A 14470-nucleotide genomic window follows, 5' to 3' on the forward strand; every position below is an offset into this window, starting at 1 on the left:
ATATTACTTTTATTAATTAAGATATTTTATATTTAAAATATTTTATTAAAATATAAACTATATTAATTATTTTTTTCCATTAAATATTCATTTAAATAAATAATTATTATAAATATATATTTTTTCTTTTCTCATTAAATTTATCGTCAAAAGTGCAACTTTTCTAAAGGTTGAACTACAAAATTAAGCTATAAAAAATTAAAATAAATAAATAACAAATATGTACATTTTAAAACATATATATATATATATATAAACGAAGAAGTTGTGGTAGTTTGCTCTAACAGGAAGGAATAAAGTGCAGAAGGAAGCAAGCAGCGAGCAGTCAAGAGGTCTCCGTAAGCCTGTCGCCGGTGAAGCGGTGTGTGGGTTGGGTTTGAAGGAGAGAAGAATGCCATTCATATCGAGAATACAGCGGCAATCCGATTACAATCTCTTCTCCTCCTCCACTCCCATTGTTATCGACAATGGCTCTTCTTATTTCCGCATTGGGTACCCTTACACCCAATTCCTATCTTCTTTACATAAAACCCTAATTTTGCCCTAATATTTTTACGCACTCATTTTTTTTTTTTTTTGGCTTTTGGATGAATTTTTCAGATGGGCAGGAGAGACCGATCCTCGTGTTGTTTTCCGCAACATTGTACAGAGACCCCGCCATAAAGCCACCGGTACTCTCTTCCCCTCATCTTTCTTACTCTTCCATGTTTAAAGGACCTTAAATTATGTTTGGCTCCTTGGATTTTGATAATGAAGGTTCTCAATTTTGTTTTACAAAATGAAACTTGGGTTTTGAGTATTTTTTTTTTTTTTTGGCACAATCTAAAGAATTCAGTTTACTGGGTACTGTAAGAATCAGATGCTGGTCAAAACTTCTAAATTTTTCACCAATTTTATTTATTTATTTATTTTTACTAATTTTATTAATTTTCTTTAATGTTTCTCGTAGAAACAATGAGTATGCTTTTTTGCTTTTCACCAGCTGCAAAAGAAGCTTTTTCAAAATCTAATTCTGTCCTTCTTTGATATCCTTCCCCAAAGAAAGATTATCTCGTGCAATTAATAGTAATATAAGATTATCTGGGTAGTAACTCCTGTTATGATATCCCCTCATTTTGTTTACCATGCACAGGTGAAACAGTGTCTATAGTTGGTGACCATGATCCTGCACTGATGAAATACTTTGATTGCACTCGCTCAGGACCTCGCTCAGCTTTTGACAGCAATGTTGTTTATCAGTTTGAAATAATGGAATATGTAAGTTTATTCTGATTCTTTTATAAATTTACTACCATTTTCTTGATATTTATTTCTGTTTCTAGGGATGTCATATTTTTTATGGTCATGTTGACTTAAATAGAAAACATTTTTTTGAGGCAATTTTATGTTTCTTTATTCAATTTATGCATGTTTCTCTTATGCCTCACTAAGATAATCTTAATCTTGCATCTGTAGATTTTTGACTTTGCCTTTGACCGGTTGGGTGCAAATGGATCAGAGGTATGACTAAAAATGGAGGATTTCTTTGTCTATTTGACCAGACATTGGTTGATGCTTTATGGAGTTCACTGCAAAATACTTAACTTCTTCACTCAGCTATGAACAGCAATTCGCTTATTTCCTATATTTCACCGATGTCGAGGCTGAACATCCCTAGCGATTTAAAATTGACTGTATTAAGTCTCTGTCTGCGTTAATATTTAATTGCTGGCTCTCTAGCAGTTCTTACAAAACCTCTGGTTTGCATGTACAATGTTGGCCATGTGTTATGTTGGCCTTGTGGGTTTCTGTTGTGCAGTGAATGAATATAGATGGTTTCATTTTGACAGATTTAAGTTTACATTCAGATATCATTTTAATTTGGAGATGAAATAAGAATTATATAATGTTTAAGTGGACTTCTTCAGTAGCAATCGATGAATAAGTCTTTTATGGCATAGTTTGTTATTCAGTTCTATCTTGTCATGTATTTCTGAGTAATCACTACCTTAAATCATTTTGTCATTTTGTTAAGGATAAAAAATGGTTCATATATTCACATCGCCTTTTCTTGACTCTGTGTTACATTTGAGGGCAGAACAGATTGATCATCCAGTCCTGATTACTGAATGTGTATGCAACCCAGTCCAATCTCGTAGTAAGATGGCTGAACTTCTATTTGAGACCTATGGAGTTCCATCAATAGGTAACAACACCGACTATAAATTGTCCTGAAAACTTTAATCTCTCTAATGGCTGAGTGGTTTTATGGCAAAGTGATGGTCTTGCCCTGGATGATTAGGCTAAATAATGGGAAAAAGATGCATGATTGACTATGATCACTGGTATTAGTGGTTATTATTGAATGAGCCCAACCATATGGATATCCTGCTGTTATGCATTTCTTTTTAAACCTTCTGGTGTTATGTATTTCTATTTAAACCTTTATTGTCTATACTGTTGTTCTGATGATTTTGTTGTTCTTGCTGCTATCACAGCATATGGTGTTGATGCTGCATTCAGTTATAAATATAATGAACAGCACGGAGTTTGTGATAGAGATGGTCTTGCAATCTGCCCTGGATTTACTGCAACACATGTTATTCCAGTATGGTTCCCTAGCCTTGTTGTTTGCTTAATTCAAGCAATCAAATCCTGCATATTGGCAAAAAATGAATTTCTGCATGAATGTAATTTACTTGACAAAAATTAACTATACTTCATATTTTCTTTTATTATAAACACTGTCTATCATCATGATATTGTTGCTGTTGTGATAGTGATGTGTCACCACCATTAATGTAAGTATCTGTTATTCAAATTGGTATTGGTATCTGTATTTATTATGCTGTATTTGTTTGTATATTTTGTTTGGTTCATTTTAGTATGTTTGTTTTTTGTTTTGGTGCACGATTCCACCCCCTATTTAGACTCTTTAGGTAAGGTCATGCTTAGTTAGAATTGAGACATAACAGTAATATTTAAAATGAGGTTTCTCTATCTCATATATACACACTGATTTATTTATTTTTATTCTCAGTTATATTGGTGAAAAGGATAATGATTGTGTCTTTGATGGCAGTTTATTGATGGTGAGCCTGTTTACAGAGGATGCTGCAGAACTAATATTGGAGGATACCACGTCACTGACTATCTGAAGCAACTTCTTTCACTTAAATATCCCCATCACATGTGAGTGGAGTTTTGTTGGGTCTGATTCTTTCAAGCAGTTCTATTTGTTTAGAACTTCTAACCTTGTATATATAATTTAAAAGGGCTAGGTTTACATGGGAGAAGGTAGAGGACCTGAAAATGGAGCATTGTTATATTGCACCAGATTATGTTTCAGAAGCTCAATTGTTTCAGGTAACAAGCATTGCTTGTCGTAGCAGTCTCCCTTTTAAATCTGAAATGAGCTGATTCAACTTTTTGACAGAAAGGGGCCAAGGAAGCTGAAGATAAAACCAGGTGTTGGCAGCTCCCATGGATTCCACCACCAGCTGAGGAGCGACCTTCAGAAGAAGAGATTGCAAGAAAAGCAGCCATAAAGGAGAAACAAGGTCAGCGACTGCGAGATATGGCTGAGGCGAAGAGACAATCTAGGATAAATGAACTAGACAATGAATTGAGAGGCTTGGAATTTCTTCTAACTCAGCTTGAAAAAGTGGAAGAATGTGACGAAGCTAGTTTCCTGTCAAAGACTGGCTATATCTCAAAACAAGAAATAGAATCTGCGCTGATGAAGGTAACACAATCCTTACGAAAAGCAAAAGGTGAACCAAAGGGTGACCAAGCTGAGATTGATGAGAAGACAGATCTTTCTGCAAATGAAAAGTTTCCGCTTATTAATGTGCCTGACAACTTGCTCACTCCAGATCAGGTGTGGATTAAGTGGTTGATTGTCTATCTCAGAATCTCGAAATATGTTGATCTGTTACTGATATGTGTCCTTTTTGGATCAACTCATTGTTCCAAACATCTAAAGTTTCTCTTGGCTGTGGTCTCTTGAAAGGTCAAGGAAAAGAAAAGGCAGTTGTTTCTTAAGACCACATCTGAAGGCCGGCAGCGAGCTAGACAGAAGCGCCATGAAGAGGAACTAGAGCGGGAAAGGAGAAATCAGCTTGATGAAGTTAAACGCTTGTATGTGCTCTGCTTATGATGTTTTATAATTTAAAGTGAGGTTTCAACGAGAAAAAGGACCTGTTATTGAAATTAAGTTTTTGTTAAATTGAAATGAAAAATGGAGAGAGAGGTAGGGTAATGAATTTTCTATTTACTACATGTTAGGCATCACCAGTTCTTCTAGCACTTCTGTAATTTGGAAGTTATTACAGAAACTTTAAAATCTTGACCTTTGTTTCACTTTTTTTTTTTTTTTTTTTTGGCTCAGAGAAAATCCAGAACTTTATCGTGAGGGGTTGCATGCTAAATACAAGGAACTTTTTGAGAAAATTGAACAGAGAAAACGACTTAAGACAAATGGTGGCCACACAAATGGAAATAACTTGTCTGGAGGTGTTGGTCGTGGGGAGAGATTGAATGCTGCCCAAAGAGAAAGGATGCGCCTTTTAACAACGGCTGCCTTTGATCGTGGTAAAGGTGAAGATACTTTTGGTGCAAGAGATGAAGATTGGCAGCTATACAAACTGATGAGCAAAGATAATGATGATGATGATGATGGACCAGATGAGGATGAAGCAGAACTGACCCGCATCTCATCCAGGCTTCAGGTCATTTGAGTTTGTTCTCAATTATTAATTCATTTGTTTCTTATAATACCATTTTTTTTGGCCCTGATTATTTGATTTGGGTACAAGTCATAACAGATTATAACTGTTACAGGAAGTAGACCCAACTTTTGTTCCCAAGCCAGAAATTGGAACATTGCAGTCCACTGAAATGCCGCGGCTTCGTCCTCTCACTAAGGAAGATTTTCAGGTTGTTTTTGGGGTTGAACGGTTCCGATGCCCTGAAATTTTATTCCATCCCAACTGGATTGGGATCGATCAAGCAGGGTTGGATGAGATGGCCGGGGTTTCCATAAGGAGATTGCCATCCAGGGGCCAGAGCGTGGAGGAGCGACTGACAAATTCAATACTTATGACTGGTGGGAGTAGTCTCTTTCCTGGTATGAGCGAGCGCTTGGAAGCTGGAATCCGGATGATTAGGCCTTGTGGTTCACCCATAAGGGTGGCGAGAGCAATGGATCCAATTCTTGATGCATGGCGTGGTGCTGCTGCTTATGCTGCTGCCCCCTTGTTCTCCACACAAACTTTTAGTAGGATGGACTATGAAGAGAAGGGCGAAGATTGGCTACGCAGATATCAATTACGATATACATTATAATTTGTTTGCTGGATAAGTTTATTCCATACTATCTTACACTTCAGATGGTTAAAAAAATCAACTATTAGAAAACAAACCGTTAGCTGGTGTTTTAGTTTGGTGCATATAGGAAATTTTCATTCAAACTTTTGCATTGGGCACTTCATTGTTGGTACAGATGGATAACATTTTAAAATGCAGGGTTCTCATTTTTTTTTTTTTTTTTTTTTTTTTTTTTTTTGGGAATTTCATCTTGGTGTGATAGTTCAGTTCTTACAGTAGGTTTTTTATTTTTTTATTTTTATTTTGGGTAGTCGAGGTGGGCAGCTCTGTAGAGCCAAAACATAAAATAGTAAAAATTTCAAAGCAATGGCCACATGTAGTAACTATTGTCAATTAACCAAACACAGCCAAGGAATGAGCTTGTTCAATGCAATTTGACCGTTGGAATACAATAATCCGACACAGAATAACAAAAAAGCTGACCCACCAAACCCCTCCGAAAAAGGAAATAGATAGAAAAATGCTGATAAATAAAAAAAAAAACTAATAAATAAATAAAAGGGAAAGACGCCAATGTTTTCTCTCTTCGAAGGCTTTCAATGCCGCTCCTATAAACCCTACCAAAAATTTGACCGTTGGAGAAGTCTTCCTCTTCACAAAAGAAAGTGTGGAGATAGAAAAAGCTCTTCTTTGCTTGCACAGGGAGAGAGCGAGAGGGCTTTTCGATCTTCTTCACATTCAAACCTGCCAGCACCACCACCATCACCATCTTTTTTACTCTGAAACCCAAAAGGATCTCTCAAAAGGAACCAGAGAAAAGAAAAAAGAAAAACCCAACAATGGATTCCCCTCAAACAAGGAAAACCGGGCTCAATCTCCCATCTGGGATGTCCGAGACGTCTCTGCGGCTCGATACATTGAGAGGGATAACGAGCTTGTCTTCGTCTTCGCCTTCGAAATCCTCTACGTGCAGCGATAGATTCATACCCTGCAGATCATCGTCTAGGCTTCACACATTTGGGCTGATAGAGAAGGCCTCACCTGTTAAAGAAGGCGGAGGCAATGAGGCTTATTCCAGGTTGTTGAAATCGGAGCTTTTCGGGTCTGATTTTGGGTCTTTTTCTCCTGCAGGTGGTAACCAGGTCGCTTCTTCGCCGATGAGTCCTAGCAAGAACATGTTGAGGTTCAAGACCGATCATTCCGGGCCCAGCTCGCCGTATTCGCCTTCCATCTTGGGCCATGATAGTGGGTTGTCTAGCGAGTCTTCTACGCCTCCAAAACCTCCTCGCAAGGTTCCCAAAACACCCCATAAGGTATATAACTCACCCTTGTTATTTCTTACTTTCTTTATTGGATCAAAGATCAACATGCTTAGCTATTTTGATTTGGTTTTAGTTTGTTTCTTTTATGTTACTCTTTTTCCTATCAAAAAGAATATCTAGGATTGCTAACCTTCAAAGTTTCTTTACAAGCATTAGACTCAATAGTGTCTGAATATGTATTTACTTTGGTAGATGCAGAAGAGATGGAAATCATTAATTATTTTTCTCTCTGCGAACATAATTGAATTAGGAGACGTTACGAGGTTTGCCAAGCAGACTATCTGAATTAATCAGATCTATGTCTAAAAGCGTATTAGCTTAGTAGTAGTAATGTGGCCAAATATCTGCTTAAACAAAGGCCTTTCGTTAGCTTAATAGTAAATACAGAAAATATTTGATTGATTAACCAAAGCTAATTTAATTTGGTTGCAGGTTTTGGATGCCCCATCACTGCAAGATGACTTTTACTTGAACCTTGTAGACTGGTCCTCACAAAATGTCCTTGCTGTTGGACTGGGAACCTGTGTTTATCTATGGAGTGCATCAAACAGCAAGGTAAGCTCCGTTGAAGCTACTGTAGACATTCTCTTAAAAAATAGCCCTCGTCTCCTAAAAAATTTTTTTTTTTTTTCCTCAGGTGACAAAGTTGTGTGACTTGGGTCCTAATGATGGTGTATGCTCTGTCCAATGGACCAGAGAGGGTTCATACATATCAATCGGTACTAATTATGGTCAAGTTCAGGTATTTAGCTTTCGTTTTTTGTGGGATATTGATTTGCAAATAACCAATATGTTTCTTCTTGTAGTTGCACAATTTGAGACATGACTAAGAAAAATTCTTTCAACTATAATAGGTTTGGGATGGGACTCAATGCAAGAAGGTCCGAACAATGAGTGGTCATCAAACAAGAACTGGTGTCTTGGCATGGAATTCACGTATATTAGCTTCAGGAAGCAGGGATCGAAACATACTTCAACATGATCTCCGGGTCTCCAATGACTTCATCAGCAAACTTGTAGGCCATAAGTCTGAGGTAAAGCTTTACCTATTAAAAGATATTTAATGTGATCTCTTCCTGATGATTTATATGCATTCAACTCCTAACTCTGGAATTTGGCTTAATTCTTTATTGTCACCTCTATATGTTATGTAATTTGATTGTTCTGGTACCTAAAATTTTATGTAATAGGTCAATAGATCAATTTTGTCAATTCTTGGACCCATACTCTCATAATATGGCCAATTAAAACTAACTTTAAGGTTCGCTTCACCAGGTATGTGGCCTGAAATGGTCCAATGATGACAGGGAACTTGCATCTGGTGGCAATGATAATCAGGTAAGAATCAGTAAGCTCTATTCCCGTGTCTCATTTCAGTTCCCATCAACATCATGATAAGTATCTGTACTCAGTTGCTAATTCAGTGGCTTGTTGTTGGTAACCAGCTTTTGGTCTGGAACCAGCATTCTCAGCAACCAGCTTTGAAACTGACAGAACATACAGCAGCTGTCAAAGCTATTGCTTGGTCACCCCACCAGAGTGGACTTCTTGCATCTGGAGGTGGCACTGCCGACAGATGTATTCGCTTCTGGAACACGACAAATGGTCATCAATTGAACAATATTGACACAGGGAGCCAGGTTATTTTGTCCCTTCAAATTTCAAGTTTCTTTAGTTCTACTTAAGAATACCGATTGTAAGTAATAATATCCCATTGGACCATATTCCTTAAGACTCTTGAACCATAATTTCTGTAGGTATGCAATCTTGCATGGAGTAAGAACGTGAATGAGATAGTCAGTACTCATGGATATTCCCAGAATCAAATAATGGTGTGGAAGTATCCATCAATGGCAAAGGTCGGAAAATTTTCATTTAATTATAAACTTTCAACATTAATTGCTATATTTTTCTAGTTGTTTCTCTCTTTCTAATTACTTTCGGAATGACTTTAACAGGTAGCAACTTTAACTGGCCATAGCATGCGAGTACTCTACCTTGCAATGTCACCAGATGGACAGGTATCGCATTCTCTCGCCTATTCATTCCATTTGATTCCTTGTATAAAAAATAGTTTCTAACTCCAACTTAAATTGCTTACATACAGACAATAGTTACTGGTGCTGGTGATGAGACTCTTCGGTTCTGGAATGTCTTCCCGTCAATGAAAGCACCGGTAAGCTTGATTATTCCTGATCTCTTCTTCCTTACAATTATCTTGAGCTACGGGCCCCTAATTACCCCTTTTTTTCTTTTCTTTTTTTTTCTTTTTTCTTTTTTTTTTTTTTTCCAAACACTTGAATGTTTTTTCAGACGCCTGTCAAAGATATCGGTCTTTGGTCGCTAGGAAGAACCCAAATTCGGTGATATTCTTGCATAAATATATGACAGCTGTGACGTAAATGCAGATCCTGTAATTTATTATAGTGTGTGTGACATCTGGAAGAGCGGCATAACTTTTTTTGTAATGTGAACATCTGTAATTTATATATATATATATATATATATATTCTAAAACACGAAATCGCAACTTTGTATAGTGTGTCCAATGAAAGAAATCATACACCTTGGATCATTGAGAACCTTTCTGTACCTGACAACATTCAACTGAAACAATGATACATCTTGTTTGTAATACCATATTTTTTTATTGCTAAAACTTCTTGAAAGTTCATTACAAGTTCATACTCGGTACAGTTGAAAAATTTAAAATCAGTTTTAGTTTCTATATTCATAGGCAACGTAGAATGCTTGCTGCTCTACATGACATGAAAGAACGAGCTCAAAATACAAGCATCACACTGAACGAGCTCAAAATACAGTAAATACTATATTTCACCTAAGTTTGGGTAATATTCTAAATCTTTGCCTTTGACTCCAGACCTTGACATATTAAATAAATCTCTCTTGATGAAGATCTTGTAGCTTTAGGCCTCAACCATGACACCTTTCTGAACAGTGGTTTGCAAATCTGGCTGAATTCTACAACACAGGCATGCAGAAAAAGGCATGCAGAAAAAGTATTTCAGAAGCACTCATATATATGCAGCAAATAAGTATCAACTGTTTCCTGAAAAAAATTAAGGAAAAGAGGAAGCACCTTGCATGTCTTCACTCTCTAATAACTTAATGAGAAGGTGGCCACCCTGTTGCAATACACCATTATCGTCGGAACAAGCAATTGAACTGTCAAAATTATCCTCCATTTGAAAAGAACCATCGGAATGAGTTAAGGCAGCTTGACCAACAGCCAAATCTAATGCTCGCAAACCTAACTCGACTGATAAAGCTGAATCTTTATCTCTTATTCCAGAAACCAAGGGGCACATATCTGAAAGTATCACAGAGAACCCCTTTTTCTGTACAAGCACAACAAACCAAAGTCATCTACGTTTACATTTAAGAAAGAGAGATCAAGGAATAGGAGTAACGAAGGAAAAATACCCATAATACCTTAGGGAAATAAGCAACCAGGACTTGTAAGTGTAATTTGCATAAATAATAGTTATGATTATCAATTAGCTGGAGTAGAATGATTTACCAAGGATATAACCATAATGTAGCAAAAGTAAACATTCCAGTCACACTATGAAAGGGTATGAAAGGGTATATAGCTCAAATGTTATTGCTCATACAGTTATGTTAGGTGGTGACAAAATTTAATACGGTTTGGAGTTTCATAAGAAAAGCTATATAAATGAACTAGCTCATTCAAACTACACCTGAGAAGAGAGTGCCCTGACTTGGATTCTGGGGAGCTTCATAACGTCAGCACAAACAGTTTGCACCCTCGTATCGCAATGAAGAGAAGGTACTTTCACCTTCTGTTCTGCAAATTCCATGTTCTCACAGATAAATTTTTTCTTATTCAAGCTTTGTATAAATTTTAGAAATACAGGGAAAATATATATATATATATATATACACATTTAATTTCAAATCATAAAAAAATTAGCTACTTAGCTAACAAGCTCTTGCTGGCATATCTTAATTTCAATATGTTGGGTTCACACAGAATAACACTAATTGGACCAAAGCAGTAGAAGTGTCAAGGAAAATGAGAGTGAGACCTTGAGATCAATGCCCACAACCATCCCGCCATTCTTGAGGGGACCCAAGCTCTGACAAGCTACCTGTGAACATAAGAACAAAGCCATATAGCCAAAATTTAAAAAGAAAAAAAAGAAAATCAACTTAACACAGCAGAGGATCAATCAAGCTTTCATAAAAAAATGAACTAATTTTTGAAAAAGAAAATGGAAAATATTGAGAATGGGATCGACCTGAAGCCAAGCACCAGGAGCACAACCAAGGTCGAGAACAGATGAACCCGGCTTTATCAGCTTGTATTTATTCTGTATCTGAAGCAGCTGTTCAGCAGATTAAGGATATGGGTGATCAGTAATTCAACTAAAAGAGAAAATGGGCAAAATTTATATACAAATTTTCTCCAAAAAAAGGGAAAAAATAAAATACCTTAAATGCAGAGCGAGCAACATAGCCAAGGCGTTGAGCTTCTCTGTAGAAGAAATCTGGTGCTCCTGCCCCACTCATCTATTACTCTGTTTCTTTCTTGGGTGAAAAACCCTTTAGCTAAAACCCTAAATCAAACGGAAACAAAATTTATAAATTACCTTTACTTTTTAAGCCCTAAAATCAAACCCAAAAAAATTAATTTTTTTAAAAAATCATAAAAATAAAATAAAAAATAAACCGGACTAGACGACAATGTACTCGTATTATAAAGACATCAACTTGCAAAAATTAAGTCCCAAATTTGTTTATTTATTTGCTAAATATCTAGTATTTCAGACGTAGTTTATGATTATCATCTATAGAAAAGGTTTATTTGCCAAATATGTTGTGTTTGTGACGTAGTTTATGACTACCATCTATAGAAAAAGTTCAAGGATTTTAGCATTAAGCCTAGCTACACAATTTCAAGCAACCCATTTAAAATTTATTTTCTGTTGTTGAATAAATAGAAATCCATAAAATTGTAGGGTGGAAGCCCCCAAAAAAAAAAAAAAAAAATCCACAAAAATGTAGGGGATTAAAAAAAATAAAAAAATCATGAACCTCTTTGATAGGTCATATATGAGGAGTAAATTCAAGAATGAAAAAAAAAAAAGAAAAGAAAAGGAAACTTGGGGCATGATGAGAACTCTAATTTACTTTTGTAGTTCGAATCATTACGCTTGTGTAAATTGTTAGAGTTAATATCATTTTACATTCCATATCGAAGATTTTCATTTTGCCTTGCAAATTATTATTTTTGTACCATTTTGGTAGTTTTATAGACACATAAAATTGTTGTCACCTATACAACTTAGTCCGGAAAAGAGATTTTATTTTAATTTTGAATATTGTTAAGAGTGTATGACTAATTTGGTCAAATTCATTAAAATAAAATTACAAATTTGGACTAAAGGGAGCAATACACGAAATTTATAGTCATATAGTTTGAACGTTAAAATGATAATAACCCAAATTTTTATTTATATAACAACAACTGAAAATGAACTGTTAATGGAAACCCATTATGCCTTGTGACTCGTGAGCCACTTGTATAGGACCTTTTTTACTTCATGTCTCTTTGGGGGTCCAAAAGAGTATGTATCCCAACCCAAAAACAGTTCTTAATACAAAGATATGGCAACTAGTTTTACTGCTTAATTAAGTTGCCAAATGGAATGGAATCTCCGTTTCTTCATTGCAGCGATGTTTAAGGGAATATTTGGTCCAGACCCAAAAGGGTGAAAGATATTCATTCATAGTCAATGTTTCTGGGACCAACAAAAGCTGATACAAACACCATCTATCTTTTTTGGGGAGTTTTTATTTACGTCTCAGTATCTCAACTACTACGCATCAAACAAACTCTTCAAATACCACAAATACCAAAAACACCACCTATAATTTGTGTTTCTACTAAAGTTCCTTTTGTAGAAGCTAGAGGCTTTTATGCTTTATTTATATTCCGTCAACATGTCTTCTCATATAGTCAATGCTGTTAGAGTTGGGCCAAGGCGCACTAGTGTGAATTATTTGAGTTTTTTGGTTGTTGAGTTTTATTATAATAATTTTAAATCAAATCAAATAATATTTTGATAATAGTGGGAGTGAGTTTTACGGGAGAATAACTCCTTATGAGAGTTTGAAGGTTGCACGAGTAACGTTCTTTTTCAATTTTAATTTTGGAAGAAAATACAGAGAAAAAAAAATAGTGGTAAAATGAAGGTACATAGAAAGTTCGAAGAGAAAAAGCTTCAGAGGTGCTGAATCTGAAAGCTTTTGCAGTCGTTGTATCCTGGGAGACGTTCACTACAAAACTCCTGCATCGGTGGGCGTAAAACGTCTTAAGGACACTGTGGTATCACACAGGCCTCGGTCAACCTTTCTAGAAAGTAGATCAATTTCAAAGACTTACAGGTTCTAAAATGCTTTATTTATTTTGTATTTATTTTTATTTATTTTGTATTAAATTGTCCACATGTATTTACATATATTCATCCATGATATTTTCCCAACAATCTTAAGATGTTTTACTAATTTTTATATATATGTAAATATAATGTGGAAATTGAAGTTGTTTATTATGTTATTGTTTACCGTTAAATATTTCCATGTGTGTTTCACCGTTGAAACAAGAGAAGGAAAAAAAAAAAATTTTATTAAACCCGTGGGTATAAAAATTTATGGGTAATTATTAATTTTTTGTTTTTGATCAAAAATCTTTCCAAAATTGAATTGCCCATAAATTTTTAAACATTTTGGTGTATTTTTGGTAATTTTTTGGCCACTGGGAGAGTGGAAAAGAGAAGGAAAATTGTTGCTGGATCGTATGACCCGTTTACCAGAGAAACCGGGTCATTGTTGAAGAAGAAAAGAAATAGGGTTTGGGCTGTATCTGAAAAGCTGGGCTGGTTTTTCTAATGTTATTGGGTCAGGCCTAGTTCTAAAGTCCAGACCAGGTTAGAACAGGCTACTGTTCAACCCAGGACCTAGGCCCGATTGAGATCAAGGCCCAAGAGAACCGGTCCAATGGCAAATGGGCTTACCACGTGTCGCCAAAACAATGAGTCATGTGTCGACCCGATACATATGACACGTGTCTCATTCTCGGACGGCCACGTTTCATGCTTGGACAGTCCACATGTCGACCTGCTACAGGCGACACGTGTCTGTCTCTAGTATTGACACGTGTCGCAAATAGTGCCAACAGGATCGCCACGTGGCATATCCACGTCATCAATGTGATGACGTGGCCTGGTGCCACGTCAGCGTGTGTATGACATGGCGGTGACACATCACCAGGATGATAATGTGGCTGGGCGCCACGTCAGTGGACTGATGACGTGGCATGGTGCCACATGTGCCGAGCGATGATGTGGTGTGGTGCCACGTCAGCACTATGATTATATGGCGGGGTGCCACGTCAGCAGAATGATGACATGGCAGAGGTGCCACGCCAGCCCTGTGGCCAGGCCACGTCAGCATGGTGACACGTGGCATGAACAGTGAATGTGAATAGTATTTTTGGGGTGTATGCAGTAATTTTTTGTGGTGTATTCAGAAATCTTAAAAATCATTTTTTGTGTGTTTTCCTTATGGAAATTGCATATAATTAGTTTGTTAATATAGAAAATAACAACTAATTGATTTCTGTTTTGTGATGTTACAGAAATGGCAAGTGGAGACAACAGGACTGTGCCCACTCAGACTTCTAAAATTCAGATGCCTCTTTCTGCTAGTCATGCAGAGAAACCTGAGAAGTTTAATGGAGCAAACTTCAAAAGATGGCAGCAGAAGATGCTATTTTATTTGACCACCCTGGGACT

General features: G+C 36.4%; 3 protein-coding genes across 6 annotated transcripts; 2 read left to right on the forward strand and 1 right to left on the reverse strand.

The window, feature by feature from the left end:
• The first annotated feature begins 265 nt into the window (after positions 1–265).
• On the forward strand, positions 266–5523 carry LOC107413403 (actin-related protein 5). 2 transcript variants are annotated; one of them, XM_016021342.4, is made up of 12 exons: positions 266–492; positions 601–671; positions 1133–1257; positions 1456–1500; positions 2083–2185; positions 2478–2587; positions 3062–3171; positions 3255–3345; positions 3416–3859; positions 3992–4119; positions 4370–4709; positions 4822–5523. In XM_016021342.4, exons 1-12 carry the CDS (start codon positions 392–394, stop codon positions 5323–5325), a joined length of 2172 nt encoding a protein of 723 aa, XP_015876828.2. In that variant the 5' UTR covers positions 266–391; the 3' UTR covers positions 5326–5523. The 2 variants fall into 2 exon arrangements, with proteins under 2 accessions (XP_015876828.2, XP_048325680.1); XM_048469723.2 differs by lacking the exons at positions 266–492; positions 601–671 and having other exon boundaries at positions 1185–1257; positions 2078–2185.
• A 268-nt stretch (positions 5524–5791) lies between these two features.
• Positions 5792–9266, forward strand: LOC107413440 (protein FIZZY-RELATED 3). The gene is made up of 10 exons (XM_016021390.4): positions 5792–6620; positions 7062–7184; positions 7267–7371; positions 7484–7663; positions 7905–7967; positions 8075–8269; positions 8387–8488; positions 8588–8650; positions 8737–8805; positions 8943–9266. The coding sequence occupies exons 1-10, from the start codon at positions 6147–6149 to the stop codon at positions 8994–8996; spliced, it is 1428 nt and encodes a 475-aa protein (XP_015876876.2). The 5' UTR covers positions 5792–6146; the 3' UTR covers positions 8997–9266.
• Positions 9249–11338, reverse strand: LOC107413450 (uncharacterized). 3 transcript variants are annotated; one of them, XM_016021403.4, is made up of 6 exons: positions 11106–11338; positions 10913–10999; positions 10700–10762; positions 10352–10453; positions 9730–9988; positions 9249–9604 (listed from the first exon to the last, which is right to left on the reverse strand). In XM_016021403.4, exons 1-6 carry the CDS (start codon positions 11181–11183, stop codon positions 9564–9566), a joined length of 630 nt encoding a protein of 209 aa, XP_015876889.2. In that variant the 5' UTR covers positions 11184–11338; the 3' UTR covers positions 9249–9563. The 3 variants fall into 3 exon arrangements, with proteins under 3 accessions (XP_015876889.2, XP_015876888.2, XP_048325681.1); XM_016021402.4 differs by having other exon boundaries at positions 9249–9611; positions 11106–11331; XM_048469724.2 differs by lacking the exon at positions 10352–10453 and having other exon boundaries at positions 9249–9611; positions 11106–11337.
• Between the last annotated feature and the right edge of the window lie 3132 nt (positions 11339–14470).

The sequence above is a fragment of the Ziziphus jujuba genome, chromosome 8 (assembly GCF_031755915.1).
Source record: "Ziziphus jujuba cultivar Dongzao chromosome 8, ASM3175591v1".
Classification (NCBI taxonomy): domain Eukaryota; kingdom Viridiplantae; phylum Streptophyta; class Magnoliopsida; order Rosales; family Rhamnaceae; genus Ziziphus; species Ziziphus jujuba.

What these genes read in the sequence shown, in the direction of transcription:
- LOC107413450 (XM_016021402.4), bottom strand. Translation starts at nt 11,183, where the DNA reads ATGAGTGGGGCAGGAGCACCAGATTTCTTCTACAGAGAAGCTCAACGC. An exon ending in TTGCTCGCTCTGCATTTAAG is followed by an intron (nt 11,000 to 11,105) that starts GTATTTTATTTT and finishes TCTGCTGAACAG; the next exon opens with CTGCTTCAGATACAGAATAA. An exon ending in AGAGAGTGAAGACATGCAAG is followed by an intron (nt 9,612 to 9,729) that starts GTGCTTCCTCTT and finishes CCTGTGTTGTAG; the next exon opens with AATTCAGCCAGATTTGCAAA.
- LOC107413403 (XM_016021342.4), top strand. Translation starts at nt 392, where the DNA reads ATGCCATTCATATCGAGAATACAGCGGCAATCCGATTACAATCTCTTC. An exon ending in TGGGTGCAAATGGATCAGAG is followed by an intron (nt 1,501 to 2,082) that starts GTATGACTAAAA and finishes AGGGCAGAACAG; the next exon opens with ATTGATCATCCAGTCCTGAT. An exon ending in CTGCAACACATGTTATTCCA is followed by an intron (nt 2,588 to 3,061) that starts GTATGGTTCCCT and finishes CTTTGATGGCAG; the next exon opens with TTTATTGATGGTGAGCCTGT.
- LOC107413440 (XM_016021390.4), top strand. Translation starts at nt 6,147, where the DNA reads ATGGATTCCCCTCAAACAAGGAAAACCGGGCTCAATCTCCCATCTGGG. An exon ending in ATATTGACACAGGGAGCCAG is followed by an intron (nt 8,270 to 8,386) that starts GTTATTTTGTCC and finishes TAATTTCTGTAG; the next exon opens with GTATGCAATCTTGCATGGAG. An exon ending in AGTATCCATCAATGGCAAAG is followed by an intron (nt 8,489 to 8,587) that starts GTCGGAAAATTT and finishes TGACTTTAACAG; the next exon opens with GTAGCAACTTTAACTGGCCA.